At 40.9% G+C, this 16,224-nt stretch overlaps 1 protein-coding gene across 1 annotated transcript in view; it reads left to right on the plus strand.

The window, feature by feature from the left end:
- The window catches only part of LOC126416669 (transportin-3), a 210,051-nt gene that overhangs the window by 50,991 nt on the left and 142,836 nt on the right, over positions 1-16,224 (plus strand). The window contains exon 5 of the mRNA XM_050084469.1: positions 6,791-6,954. Coding sequence (XP_049940426.1) covers positions 6,791-6,954 — 164 coding nt within the window. The remainder of the gene's footprint in view (positions 1-6,790; positions 6,955-16,224) is intronic.

Consider the following 16,224-nt stretch of genomic DNA (forward strand, 5'->3'; position numbering starts at 1 on the left):
ATGTGGTTGGAGCACCCTATCCATAATGCTCCAACCATACTCAACTGGGGAAAGATCTGGTGACCTCACTGGCGATGGTAAGGTTTGGCAAGCACAGAGATAAGCAGTAGAAACTCTTGTCATGTGCAGGTGGGCATTATCTTGCTTAAATGAAATCCCAAGGTGGCTTGCCATGAATGCAACAAAACAGGGTGTAGAACATTGACGACATGCTGCTGTGCTGTAAGGGTGCCATGTATGACAACCAAAGGGATCCTGCGATGAAAAGAAATGGCATCCCAGACCATCACTCGTGGTTGTCATGCCATATGACGAGCGATAGGTTGGTATCCCACCACCATCCAGGGCATCCACAGACATGTCTTTGCTGGTCATTGGGGCTCAGTTCAAAGTGGAGCTGATCACCAAAGACAATTCTACTCCACTGAGTGAGATTCCAGGATGAAGAAGTGCCAGGAGATGCCCCAGACAGCAGTGGGATACCAACCAACCATCCCCTGCTATATGACCTGATGACCAGGACTGATGATCTGGGGGTGACATTTCTTTTCATAGTAGGGTCCCTTTGGTTGTCACCTACAAAGCTCTTGCAGCATGGCGGTATCTTGACAGTGTTCCAGGCCCCATTTTTGTTGCCCTTCATGGCAAGCCACCCTGGGCTTTCATTTAAGCAATATTATACCCACCTGCACATGGGAAGAGTTTCTAGTGCTTAATACTTGTCAAACCCTATCTTGGCCAGCAAAGTCGCTAGACCTTTCCCCAGTTGGGAATGGTTGGAGTATTATGGGCAGGGGCCTTCCATTGCGCCAATTGGACAGAATTTGGCACAATATCCCCCAGGAGGACATCCAACAATTCTATCAATCAATGCCAAGCCGAATAACTGCTTGGCTAATGGCTAGAGATGGACCAATGCATTACTGACTTGCTCACTGTGTGAAGCTCTCTCTCTGAATATCGTCCAGTTTTTCTGAAACTGTAATCATTTGGTTTTCTGGTCATGCACATCACATCTACCTTTTTTTTGTGTGTGTTTACATTACTGAAATGCCTTCAGGTGGGTCAGTAACAACATTTATGTAATTGCATTTGTGAAAATGTTTTTAAGAATGGTGTGTACTGTTCTGTCTAGAAAACTCCAGCTGCATTCTCGTCACATGCATTCTGCTCAGCTGTGGAGTGTAGATTCCATTACAGGTGCATTGAAAGCTTTTAGCACTGCATATGTATACAAAATACATTGTAACTGCAGCATTATCTAAATTGGAGAAACTGGCAGGCCTCTTAGCACCCATATAGTAAACCCTGAGTGCTGTGTTCATTTTTGGGCAGCACAACATATTGACTGTTGTGCAACACTGTCACAACAAACAAAACATGCAGAACTGGTGTCGCTTTCTGCAACTAACAGCAAGAAAATATTGTCCCATAAGCTTCTCACCTATTTGTAACAGACTTCGAGTTACAAGCAAGCTGTATAACTAACAAATAGTCTGCCCTATATCCCCACCCTCTCTCCCAACACTGACAAGTGGTATTGAGGTTCAAAGAAATCTAATAAATTTCGCATTGGTGGTCCATTGGTAGTCATGTAACACAGCTAGAAACAAGATATATTGAAGCAACTACTCCTCATCAGGATTAGCCAATCTCCTGAGGAAGGCCAATGCAACATGGCCAAAACATTATTTTGGCATTTTAAAATTTTATGAAATTATTGTTTCAGTACACTCAGAAGGATTTGATAAGATTGACATCAGCTGTGGAAGCATGCATACTTTTATTAATGAGTCTCTATGTCCAACAGCCTAGGGTAGAACTGTTGAGAACCCCAAGTTGTGACGACTTTCTGCATCTGCACTTGCACATTCTCAAAAGGAAGCTGCAATTCCACTGTTCCACCAGCTGACCTCCTCCTCCTTGTGTGTGTGTGTGTGTGTGTGTATGTGTGTGTGTGTGTGTGTGTGTTAGTCCTTAGGCCCGTTCAAAAGTGGACTTGTCCCATGGTGAAATAATTAGTGCTACTCTACATTTATTGTCACATGTTGGACACTGCAATATGTTTATATACTTAAGAGTAAAATGTACGGGGAACATGGCAGCCATACAGATCCTGAACAAAAATATGGAGAGAGCACAACAAGAACGATGTAGTTTCAAGTGTTTCTTGGACACTGAATTATTCTTGTATCTACACGAAGCAATAAATAGTCAGCAGGGTGATTTCCAACAGATGTGACAGGTCTGTAATTGGTATTATGGGAAAGGGGCAGTTCCACATAGCATATTCAGGTTATACATAGACAGTGAAAGAATACCACAATGCAGTGACTGATACCAGAAACAGAGATCTTACATGCCACTGTCACTGTGCATTAATTGTACTTCGTGTTGCAACTGTAGAGACATATACAAAGTAGAAGGCTGGTGCACGATGCATTCTGTGCAAAGAGAGACAGAGAACACTAGCAATGGTGTTAAGTGCTCTCTTATCTTTGTGCCAGCCACACACACTCTTGCTGTTCTTTCCCCCGGCAACTGATATCGCTATGATGCGTTTCACAAGGGAAACCAGTTTCTGCTTCTTAATGTGATCTTTGTTATCCATAATGAACATGACAATTGCCGTGTTGCCTTAATATACTTAAAATAATATACCAGATGTCCATCAGGCACCCCCTGTATCCTGCAGTACATAAAGTTGCAGCAGAATGTTGCTATTGACTTTTGTCACATGGAACATTGCCCTTTTCTATTGTGTGTTGCCCAACCGCCCACTTTCTTACCTGCACATCACTGTAACATCAGTGGAATGGAAAAGTAGTCTCCTGTTGTGTGGGAGCTGTAATTGTCATTGACGCATGTTGACCTGCACCGGAAGAAAGGCATTGTCTAATACAGCTTGCTTAAAGCTCTCTAGGATTAGACAGAAGGAAGAAAATAAATGCAATAAAGACAATATTGGGCATCTCCTCATATCAGAAAGGACTGTGCATTCTGAAGTAATGATTGTAGTGTCACTGCCTCTCATTTTATGTACTTACTTACTTACTTTCTGTGTCCGGAACTAGACTTCAGACTTCCAAAAATCAGCAGCCAATATGGCCTTGTCTTTTGCCTCCCATAAGTCATTCATTGTGCAGGGCTGGTCTAAATATGGACAGATAAGCAGGTGTTGAGGATCCTGGACAGAGCCACACAGACAGAGAATGTTCTCATTCTCTTTTAGGAAACCCCATTGCTGCAGGTTTGTCTTGCACTTTGGCACTTCTACCCTCATATGGTTTAGGATTCTCCAGACTGTGTATGGTAGGTCTCCACCAGGCGCCAGTTCTTCTTTTACATCTTTATGGGGGTTTCTCAGGTCCATTTCCCACCTTTTCAAACGATTCTCTGCAGCCGACCCTTCCAGGGCTCGGGTACGTGACAGGAAACTCTTCCTTGAACAAAGCTGTCGGTCAACAGGCTGGTGTCCATATAAAGGATGACGCGTATCCTTTTCTTGCTTGGTTTTTTCGGCTTCGGCAGCGATGTCACGTCGTATATTGGGCGGTGCGATCCCCGTGATTAAGTACACCTTGTGCACTGGGGTTGGCCTCAAGCATCCGGTAACAATCCGTGCCATTTTATTCACCGCAACATCAACTTTTCTCGCGTGTGTTGATGCTGGAGCGGCGTATTCCGCGGCTGACACACTGAGCGCAAGGGCTGAAGTTCTCAGGACTTTTGGGTTTGCACCCCAGGATCCGCTGGTTAGTTTCCTGATGATGTTGTTTCTAGTTGAGACTTTTTTCCCTTGTTGCATTACAATGATGTTTATAGGTCAGTGTGCGATCCAAAGTGACACCAATATATTTGGGCGTTTTACAATGCCAGAGACGTTCGCCTCTCCATATTACATTTAATTCACGATTTGCCTCCCTGTTCTTTAAATGGAGTGCACAGACCTGCGTCTTGGAAGGGTTCGGCCTTAGGTGGTTTGCCTCATAATACTGGGAGAGAGCTTCCAAGGTACTGGTTAATTTCTCCTTTACATCCATAAAATTGTTACCTTGGGCTGCAACTGCAGTGTCATTGGCATACATAAATTGGCGCGTGATGTTTGGCACGGGTTGGTCATTTGTATATATATTATACAGAGCTGGGGCGAGGAAGCTTCCCTGAGGTAGGCCATTCCTCTGATTTCTCTGCCTGCTCTTCTTGCCCTGGAGACAGACGAAAAATCTCCTGTTATGCAGGAAAGTACCTACCAGTGATGTTAAATGGTAATCTCTTGTCACATTATATACTTTCCTAAGGAGCCTCCAATGGTTTACGGTATCATATGCAGCTGAAAGGCCTATGAATGCCACTCCTGTGATCTCTTTCCTCTCAAACCCATCCTCGATGTGTTGGGTCAGGTTCAGGACTTGACCGCAGCACGGTTTGCCTGGTCGGAAACCTGCCTGCTGTGGGATGATCTGTTGTTCCAGGACGCTTTCTATGCGACTTAGTGTCAGGCATTCCAAGATCTTAAAACAGTGACATAAGAGACACAGGTTGGAAGTTTTTTGGATCATCAGAGTCCTTTCCTGGTTTCAGAAGTGCAACCACTCGTGCTTTCCTCCACATCTTTGGAATATGGAGCCGTTCTACACATGCATTTATCAAATCTAGCAGCCACTGTAGGGTATTACTGCCAAAGTTTTTAATTTGCTTGACTCTAAGTTCATCGATACCAGGAGCTCTGTTAATCTTCAAGCTAGAAATGACTGCAGTGAGTTCTGACATTGTAGTGGTGCCTTGAGGTGATGATTTTCCTCTGCCGGATCACGTGCTAATGGTTCCAGGTACTTTCTGCTGTGGGTTTTGCCATTCATAAGGAGTGTAGTGGCGACTTGGTCTGCCGTGACGTTAGTAAATTTATCATTTGACTTTGTGGTGTCACCGTTAAGGTTCTTTAACAGTTTCCAAGTCCGCCTACTGTTCACTTTCATGCCCAGGTTCTCCATGAGGTCACACCATTTGGCTTTGCGGTTCTCAGCTATGGCTGACATGAGTTCATCGCCTGCTAGAAGTGTCTCATCATCAAATGGGTCATTATCAAAGAGCCTCTGGTATCTTTCCAGTAGTGGCTTTGCGTCCTCAGACAGTCCCGTAATATACTGTGTTCTGCATCCTTGCGGTATTGTTTTCCTAGACACCTACTGAACGAGTTTGACAAATGAGTCGTACATCTCAGGTTGTGGGGGGATTTTTGTTATTTCTGCATCAATGAGCTCTCTAAATTTCTTCCAATTGGCCTTTTTAAAATTGAACCTTCTTCTGAAAGGAACTTGTTCAGGCTTAACAACTGCATTGGGCGTGCAAATTATGGGCCGATGCTGCGTATGGGGAATTGGCTCCCCAATCAGTTTTCCACATTGGCCAGTGAGTTTCTTGCTAACAAAGATGTTATCGGGATTGTACCCTTTCTTCCATCTGCCACTATTAAAGGAGCTTGGCAGTTTCGGGTCATATATGAGCAGTAGATCTTGTACCTCAGCCCAGGTCTCTAGTTCCACTCCGCTGCTGTTAGTTTCTTTATAGCCCCATGTAGTGCTCTTGACAGTTGAAATCGCCCAATACAAAATTAAAGTCTTGGTAACTGAAATTGCCAGGCTCAGTGAAGACAAAATCTGATTCTGGGGGTTTGTACACAGAGGTAACGTTATACTGCTGAGTTCGAACGGTTAATATCTCGATGTCTTGCCTGTCAGTCAATGATGCAGAAGTGACTCTAATTCCTGTCCTGGCGAAGGTGGCACTACCGTATCATTCATGTGGTCTCTCCAAGATCATCTTCATTCCATCTATTTTGGGTGTGGGTCTTGTACTGCCCCGATGAGTTTCTTGAATCAGGAGGAATGATATTCTTTACACAAGTTAGATAATAAAACTTTGTCTCTCGATATTCCTTCAATATTTATCGACATCATCACAAGTGGCCTTAGAAAAGACCGTTTGGGTAGGGTCTTATTGGTCTTCATTTTCTTAGAAGTCCGTTCCGATTGTTGAAGGATTAGCTGCTGATAAATCAACGTTGCCCAGGGTGCGCCCAATTGCGGTTCTCGTTTGTATCTTGCTGTCGCAATCTTTGGGGTGGCTCCTTCATTGCACCCCATTTTATGTACTTCAGTCAGAATACAAATTGGCTAGCAGCTAGCTGTTTACTGGACATCTACCATAGCAACAACCAATAACTGGAGAATGTGATAGGTCGTATATTCTTTCAATAACTGTCATAATTTGTTCGTCAGTTATCTCATACATGTGGTTGTTGATTAAAGTGATCTCGCAAAGCTTCTGTGGTTGGCCCCAATCGAAGCATAAGCTACAGAATGGTTGTTTGTTGATGATTCTTTTTGACCATTCTGATGATAACACAAAACAAAACAAATAAATTCTGCAAAAGTTATATGCTGTTATATGTGGTACAATGATATAAGGTAGGGTATACGCTATGGACTGGAAATATAGTTGCTAAGTTACCATAAGTATTATAGGAGTGGAAATGAAAATGGGTCTCCCAGTTTAATAATTTCATTTTGTTACTTGCAAGACCCATTAAATAAAACATAAACAGAAATAATTTTATTATTAGTTTTATTTTAAGGTGCTGTGTGCAGTTATTTACTCACAATTCAAAGGCCGATAGTCTCCTCTCACTTTGAGCTGAATAGAAAGTTTGAAAAAAATGATTTGGTACAGTAATCATCACCATTTGCTCTGCTTCTACAAAGTATTTATGTTCATTTTTTGTCTACAGGCAGTTCCAGCAGTTCACGAAGCTGCCACAGACTGTGTTTGTGCATTGCTACAATGTCTGGAAGACAACAATAATCAGCAAACACTAGAACTACAGTTATTCTCAAGTGTGATGTCCCTGGAAGAGAGCTTTCACCTGTCAGTTGCCCATGAAGATCAAGAAAAGTTGGTTATATTTATTTTGTTGTTTGGAAATCTGTATTTGATTTCACTAATTCAGCTGAATTTTATCTACAATAAAACTAAAAAATTAAGAATACCATATTTTTTGTCATCCAGTTCCCACTATTTGTGGACTTCAGCTTTGTTTGCTTAAATTGTGAAGTAGTTTGGAGAGTGCATGAAATTTTTCCAATAAACTGATTACCTTATGAGAAGATGAAATCACTGCTTCTGTCACAGTCATAATGAAGTACCAAGTTCTGCATGCTTCACGAACATTACTGAAGGTGCTTTGAGTATTAGTTTGCCAACCCAATTTATCTGTTACTAATGTGACAACGATATTTTTCACAAATTAATATTTCTAATTGAAATATCAAACACTTGGCAAATAAGAATACTGAAGTAGCAGACAGAAATAAGTGTTTCAAATATTTTCTGTCTTTGTCGTATTAAAGTGGTAGTTTTTGAAGAGAAATGCAGGAGAGTCACTATTTAGATTAGTTTGGCATTTCCTACAGTTCTGTTAGAATGTGACATATTATGCTGGTAAAGTATCTAGTGTGTTGCAGCACATAACTAGAACACTTCTGTTATGTGCCTTTTGGATTTCATTTTCACATTTATGATCTTTTCCCTTGAGCATGAAACTGAAATTTAACTGACTGATATATTAACATGGTTTGAGACAATCATTTTGATCTTTAACAGTAAGAAGGAAATCAAACTTTGAGTGCAATGATACTTCATTGTACTCATTCTTTAATGTTCTCCTCACTAGAATTGCACTAATGAAGTGTGTGTAATTTCTGCTTCTCAGTGCGCTGTCTGTAAAAGTTTGATATAGATCTTAACATGCATCTCCCTTCTTTCCTACACATAATAATTTTGTTTTAAAACTACTTGCATAATAAAAATATTGTTCCACCAACAACTATTAATAATGATTATTTGACCAACTATTAGCCAGTTTCACTTGTACAGCCATTTTGTTGTTGTTGTTGTTGCTGCTGCTGCTGCTGCTGCTGCTGCTGCTGCTGCTAGTGGTGGTGGTGGTTTGAAACCTGGTTTCATGCAGCTCTCTACACTAGTGTATCCTGTGCAAGTGTCTTTATCTTTGCCCAACTACTGCAACCTTCATTTATTTGCACCTGCTTACTGCCTTGAGTTCCTTTCACAATTTTCACTCCACACACACTTCCCTTCTTTACCAGTTGATGATGCCTCAGGATCTGTGCTGTCAACAAACCCTTTATGTTGGTCAAGCTTTGCCATAAATTTCTTTTCTAATCTTCAACATTTGTCTACACCACCACATTTCAAAATTACTTCTGTTTTTATTAGAGTTTCAAACATCTGGCAACATTTTACACTATGTATTCCTTTTATAGGTAGGCATCCAATGAATGTGTCGTGATTTTTCTTCAGTCTTGCTTCCATTATCAAGTGCAGTGTCAGAACTGCCTAGTTGGGACCTTTACTTTTCCGAAAGCGAAAGTCATAGTCCTGTAGCAAATTCCCAATTTTTTTTTTCCATCCTTCTGTACATTATCCTCATCAACAGCTCCAATGCATGAGCTGTTAAACTGATTGTGCGATGGTTTTCTCACCTATCTGCCTTTGCTTTCATTGGCGTTGTGTGGATAATATTTTTGTGGAAGTCTGATGGTATGTCACCAGTTGCATTGATTCTCCACACCAACTGTAATAGTTGTTTGGTTGCCACTTCCCTTTGCACACATCTTCTCCCTCAGAGACATTCATATCTCTTTTCATCTAACCACTCTCTCCTCTGTGTTTAACAGTGGTATTCTCATGGCACTCTTAAATTTAATCACCCTTGTTTTGAATTTCACCAAAGGTTGTTTGATTTTTCTATATACCAAGACAGTTGTCCTGACTGTCATTTCTTTTTTCAATTTCTTCTCATCTTTCCTGCAGCCACTTTGCTTTGGCTGCCCTGTATTTCTAAGGGATTAATATTGCTGTGTTCCTGTGTTTCTCTGAACATGTACTTTCTTACTGCGTTGATCATTTGAAGTGTTTCTCATATTAACCAAAGTTTCTTCTCAGTTACCTTCCTTGTATCTTTGTCCTTCCAACGTCTGTGGTTTCCCTTTATAGAGATGTCCACTTATCTTCAGCTGAACTGCCTACTGAGCTATTCATTATCACAGTATCCTCTCATCATTTCTCAGTAGTTACATATCCCATTTCCTTCCACACTGATTCTTCCATACGATTCTCTTAAAGTTCAGTCCCTCAACTACGATTTGACTGTATATGCCTTACAATCCAATATCTGATTTTTGGAATCTCTGTCTGACCATGAAGTAATCCACTATCAGTTGGTATTTCAGACACAGGAGCCCAAGTTAAAAAGCAAGTATTGCACTAGGTGTGGCAAGTGAATATAAACTACAGTCGTGAAAAAAAAAAAAAAAAAAAACAAAAAAAAAACACACACACAGCTGTGCTCCTACATTATGCCAGCTGGACACACAAAACCAGCATTGTGTTTCGCCATGTGGACTAGGCTGCCATGGGGTTTGTATCGGTGGGATGGTTAGAGGAGAGGGGGATTGGAGGAAGGAAGGGGGTTGGGATTGGGAGCCAGTGCATGGGAGGGGGAAAGCAGGTTTGGGAGGCCTAGGAATGGAGGAGGGAGGGGCAGCAGGTGCATGGGCTAGGCATGTGATACAAGGGTCCTGGAGCCATTGAGGTGCAGCAGTTGGTGAAAGTGATGTGGACACATGGGAAACTGTTGGGTAGAGGGTGTGGGGACACTGTGTTAATGAAGACTGAGGCCATGAAAGTTAAGGGAGTGGGAGTGTAATAGGGATTGAACAGGACATTGTGTAAGTTGAGTGGGCAACGGAATACCCCTGTAGGAGAGGTGAATGTTCTGTTGCACATCCAACCTACACAATGTCTTGGTCCATGGATCATATCCCTGAGGAAGACCCAGATATACAAGACCTGTCGAATCCATCCACAAAGCACTTCCTATTCCAGTCCTACTACCACAGGCTTAGCTATTTTTGTCTTTATGACAACCAACCAGCTGCCCACTAAAGTAGATGGCCAACATCAAACTATGACCAATAACAAAGTTGACCACCCAGTAGCACAACATGCTAGAGTTCAGTGGCCACTAAACAGCCCAGGCCATCTTCATCTTTCCCTCCATCTACATCTACATTGACATCTATAGATGTACATGCTCTGCAGCCCACCATGTAGTGCATGGTGGAGGTACACTGTGTGTCTATTAGTTGTTTCCTTTCCTGTTCCACTCACAAATGGAGTCGAGCAAAAACAACTGTCTGCAAGCCTCCATATGAGCCCTAATTTGTTGTATCATAGCTTCGTGGTCCTTATGCGAAATGTATGTTAGTGGCAATAGAATTATCCTGCAGTCAGCTTCAAATGCCAGTTCTCTAAATTTTCTCAATAGTTTTCCTAGGAAATAAGGTTGCCTTCCCTCCTGGGGTTCTCATTTGAGTTCCCGAAGCATATCTTTAATACTTGCATGTTGTTATAACCTACCTATAACAAATCTAAAAGTCTGCCTCTAAAATGCTTCAGTGTCGTCTTAAATCCAACCTGATACGATTCCCAGACACTCAAGCAGTACTCAAGAATGGGTCACACTAATGTCCTTTTTGTAGTTTACTTCACAGATGAGCCAAACTTCCAAAATTTTCCCATAAAGAGAGGTTCACCATTAGCCTTCCCTATCACAGTCCTCTAATGCTCATATTATTTCATATCACTTTGCAACATTATGCCCACATATTTAAACAATGTGACTGTGCCATGCAGATACTACTAACGCTATATCTGAACATTACAGGTTTGTTTGTCCTAACCATCTGCGTTAACTTACATTTTTCTACATTTATGCTGTCCTTCACCGTACCAACTAGAAATGTTAATCTAAGTCGTCTCGTATAATTCATCACCAGCTTTTCTCCACTACATAGATGGTAGTTATCCTTGCAATACATCCTTCAGTCCTGTGACCCTCCTGGCCTCCTTCACTGTTAACATACTGTCCTCACACTCGCTACCAAATAGTTTCCCCTACCTCTGTCGTGTCACTCCTCCCAATCCTCATCACCTCCTTCATGTGCCACACCCCACTTGCTGTGGGACCCATATATCACTTGCCTAGCCCATATATCTGTCACCCCTCAGCCCTGCATTCCTAACCATCAAACCGGTTGCCTCCCTCCTAGCTCCCCACCCTCAACCCCTCTTGTTGCCTCCCGCCTCTCTCTCCCCTACCCACACCACCTGATAAAAGCCTAACCCCACCCTAGTCCATCTGCCAAAATACAATGCCGGCATTGTCTGTGTGTGTGCTGTAGGTTGACCAGGGATTTATGCAGATAGCTGGCAAGTTTCCTCTCTTTTCTGTGTATGCCTGTTGACAACTCAATGCTTCTGCTATTCAGAGAGTGGTCTCCATTACTCCTAAAGTAATTATGCACTAGTTTTGTGATGTTATGCGTGACTACTTGTCCTGGGCATTGGGAGATATGCCTGTCATCTTGATGTCTAGGAGGGTTTGAGTTATGTTTTAAAAAGCTATATGGCTGAAATTAGCCAATAATGCAGGGGACCAGTGTTTTTCACTATAAAGTTATCAGAATTGGGGACCAGTAAAAAGGAAAAAAGTGTAGATAATTTTGAAACAACTTATTCAGTGTTGTCAGTGAATGATGCAGCCAGCCACAAATACTATTTAATTGTTTCATTCTAGTGCCATAACCGGTTTCGGGCTACCATTCCCATCTTCAGATGGCTAATATTTAGCATTATATAGATGTTCTCATCAACACTCAAATATTCTTGTGCAGTGTGGGGCAGATGACAAGCTGTTGATCAAAACATCTAGGTAACGAAAAATATTAACCATCTGAAGATAGGCGTGGTAGCCTGAAACCAGTTATGGCACTAAAATAAAACATTTAAAAAGTATTTGTAGTTGGTTGCACCATTCACCGACTATCATTAATGGCTGCGGAGTTCACTAGATCCAATGTGAACAAAATATTATTCATTAATACCACCAAAAATGTAGGAAGAAGTGCAGACACAAAATTTAAAATTGAAAGTGTAAACTGTAATCAGTAAGGTGTAAATAATGCTTAATGCAAGTATATGTTGGACATGTAACGACATAGAGAGATGTTTCAGTAAATTCAAAACTTGAAGAATCAGTAAGTGCTATAAGCTTTCTTGTTCTTCTGATTCTTCTTCTTTGATTTTTTAAGCAGATGAAAGACTGTATTCATGGACGTAGAGAGGACAGAGTCATTTGATCTTTGATGATAATGCCAAAGGTGAACTGATAGCAGAGGCTCTTCCTTAGGGATACAGGCTGCTTAGAACAGAGGCAAAGAAATACCTTCTGGCAGTGAAATGGAATTGAGTTGCCTGGTTACTGCCGTCCTTATACACATTCTGCCTTTATTTTGGACAGAGATTTCAATAATATTGCTTCAGAAATTTAAGAATTGACACTCGTTGGTCTAATTTGTCAGCCTAGTTGCACTTGCTGCCTCTTATATCTGTTCAAATATACCTTGTACTTCATTGACAGTTGTTTTTCTGTTGTCCACATTCTGTTCTGTTGTACTGTTTCCCACAACCCCTCAAAATGTAACTGTTCACACCACCATCTTTAGATGTTAATGTTCGAATACAGCATTAGTAGTGTTCTGCTTGACACACTCACATTCTTTAAATATCTGAGCATAATGTTTCAAAGTGAAACAAAATGGAACGGGCATGTGAGGATTGTGGTAGGGGAGGTGAATAGTCAACTTCGGTTTATTGGGAGAATTTTAGGAAAGTGTAGATCATCTGTGAAGGAGACCACATATAGGACACTAATGCAACCTGTCTGCAAGTACTGCTTGAGTGTTTGGAATCTGCAGCAGGTCCAGTTGGAGGATGACATTGACACAACTCAGAGGTCAGCTGCTAGATTTGTTATCAGTTGTTTTGAACAATACTCGTATATTATGGAGATGCTTCGGGAATTCAACTGACAGTCCCTGAAGGGAAGACGATGTTCTTTTCAAGCAACACTGTTGAGAAAATTTAGAAAACCAATGATTTGAAGTTGACTGCAGTTCGAGTGTACTGCCGCCAATGTACATTTCTTGTAAGGAGCATGGAGATAAGGTATGAGAAAGTAGGGCTTTTTTCTGAAATAAGTAGTAGAAATACTTGTTATATGTTAATCAGTTAACAAGATTTGGTGCAGAAAAATGCATTTGCAATTTTTTCTTGTGTCATTATTTGTACATACAGAAATGAAACCACCAGTGTTGTTTATTAGCAGCTTGAGAAGGATATGAGCGTTCACTCTTGCTTGCAGCACATTGAAATAGTTAGAAGATTGCAGTTCATTTGCACTAAACTGTGTTGACAGTGATAAAATCTAGAATATTGAGATAAACTATTTGTATTAGTTTATGTGACAGTGACATGTATCCATTAGGGCACTATTATGTATTCATTCCATGAACATAACACCACAGAGCTACAGAACATTGTGGGTTATATCTGGAGAGTACATGTAAATTTTTCATATAATGTAGCAGCAGATTCTTGATGTGGTCAAAGATTACCAATAGTGCACCTACCACTCTACATGTTATCTGAAACACATCTTTGGCCATATGCTGCTATCATAAGTGATACTTTCGTTAATATAAATGATATTGCCTGTCTCTATTGAGCTTAGTTGGCAGAATACCTTTTACAATTAGGTCAGCATGCTCAGGGGTCTTGAATCCTTTTCTTGTCTCTGGGATGCTTGAAACACACGCGACAGGTCATTCGTGTCCCATGGATGTTCTAGATCTACCAGTTGCTCTTTCTGACAAGTTGCACAAGAAATTTCAGCATTAATGTGATTAACTTTATGCCACTCAGGTGCAAGTCTGTGCTGCCTTTCACAGTGACTCCACACATACTAGTAAAAGATATTTTTATTTACTTTGCTCTTAATGGAAGATCTGTTTTGCCATATTTTGAGTCATAGAGAGAACGGTTAAGAAGTTCCCATACGCATAAACCGAATGTTGAGAGACAGGTTTGCAGTTTAGCATTATACAGGGGCTATGCAGAAAGTAGGGAACATTTCCGTGTGATGCCGCTAGGCACCCCAATCACATATATTTTTGTATGTGCATGCTCGGCAGCTCAGGCGTAATCCATCTTAAAACCTCTAGAAATTTATCGTGAAGTGTGTGGAAACAACATAATGAGTGAAAGTTCTGTCTGGAAATGGTGCATTCGGTTTAAAAATGGTTGAATCAAAGATCATGATGAACAGAAGAGTGGATGCCTGAGAATTGTGACTGATGATCTAAAGTTAATGAAACGATTTGTGAAAACAGCCGCTTCACAATAACGGAGCTATCACTTTCTTTTCAACAAGTTTCACGGACTTTGTTGTTTGAAATTGTCACTCAAAAGCTAGGCTATCTCCAGTTTTGTGCGTGATGGGTGCCCAAAATGCTTACAGAACACCATAAAGAACAGTGAATGGGGGCAGTGTTGACATTTCTGGAAGCCTACCACAAACATGGTGCTTCGCTACTGGATCAAATCATAACTGGTGATGAGACTTGGGTGAAATATGTCAATTGTGAGACAAAATGACAGTCCATGGAGTGGAGGCACACAAGGTCCCCCCCCCCCAAAAAAAAAAAAAAAAAAAAAAAAAAAAAAAAAAAACAAGAAAATGTTTGCAAACCTTGTCAGCAAGGAAGTTGATGGGGACAGTGTTTTGGGATAGGCAAAGCGTGTTTGTTATTGATTTTCTTGAACGTGGAGCAACTATAAATTCTGCCTGGTACTGTCAAACTTTGCACAGCCTTAGAAGAGCAGTTCAAAACAAACACCGAGGAAAGCCGATGTCCAAAATTTAGTTTTTGCACAACAATGCCCAAACTCACACGGCAAACCTCATCAAAGAACTCCTTAATTCGTTCAAATGGGAAATTTTTCCCCATCCACCCTACAGTCCCAATCTTGCACCAAGCGACTTCCACTTGTTTCCCAAGATGAAGAACTGGCTTGCAATGCAGCGGAACTCCAGGCGGGCATGACTCACTGGCTGAAGTCTCAGGCAACAGAATTTTACGACAAAGGTCCTTCAAAGCTTGTCCACCGCTATGATACGTGCCTCAGTGTGTTTGATGACTATGTGGAAAAGTAGTATGTCAGTTGCTCAAGTAGTATGTCAGTCGTTCTTTCAGATGTATATAATAAAATGTATTTCTTGTACTTAGTTTTTTTTTTAGTGCCAAAACATTCCCTACTTTCTGAATAACCCTCATATCATAAATTAGCAGGACATTGAAAAAAAACATTGGAAATAAAGATGAAAAAATTTTCCTGTACTAATTCTGTCAGCTAACCAGCCCTTCTGACTGAAAGAAAGGAGTGACAGTGACTTTTTTTAAACTAATGCAGGTGTTACACAACTGTGAAAGTGAAAGACTGTGTAGTTAGATAAAGATTTGTATTAAGGGAAAGGATAAACAAAACAAAGATAACTGCTATGTAAGCAGCAATGTTACGTAAAATGGCTGCAGTTGCTGCAGCTAGGAATGCAGTCAGAAGCATATATCTCACCAATATCAGATATCGACATAAAATTGAGGAATACTGATCTTTAAAAATATACTTCAAGCGTGCTGTTGTGAGTAACGTGGAGCAGGGATAACCAAAGATTAAGAACAAACTATAATCATTTGAAATATGTGGACAGAGAAAACTAGCTCTTAACTTCCTAAAAATCATATAGAAATAATTCTTCCTTTCGTGCCTGTTTGCTGCTCCTAGTCTGTATTTGGTGATTAATGGCTGTCCTCTTATATGAGTACTCCAAACTGGATTTACATAAGTATGTTACAATATACATGCATCTATTAAATTTACTTCTGAAGCCATCTCCAACCGATGGTAGGCAAATGAGACATGGAGAAAGTGTTTGCACTGATAGGCATCTTGTAACATTGTGACATGTGACGTACTTACATGAATATGAAGTAATAATAACAATAAAAAAAACTAGCTCTACAATGTGTGCGAAATAACACATTTGTTGGAGTCACACAGAACATAAATATCTCAGATATTGTTCTGCCCTTGAATCTGAATACAGGGTGCAATCAGCCCCCCCCCCCCCCCTTCCTCTTTCTTTCTCTCCTCATTTTTGCGACTGATGTGGTGCAGCCTTCC

This window comes from Schistocerca serialis, chromosome 8 (genome assembly GCF_023864345.2).
Source record: "Schistocerca serialis cubense isolate TAMUIC-IGC-003099 chromosome 8, iqSchSeri2.2, whole genome shotgun sequence".
Classification (NCBI taxonomy): domain Eukaryota; kingdom Metazoa; phylum Arthropoda; class Insecta; order Orthoptera; family Acrididae; genus Schistocerca; species Schistocerca serialis.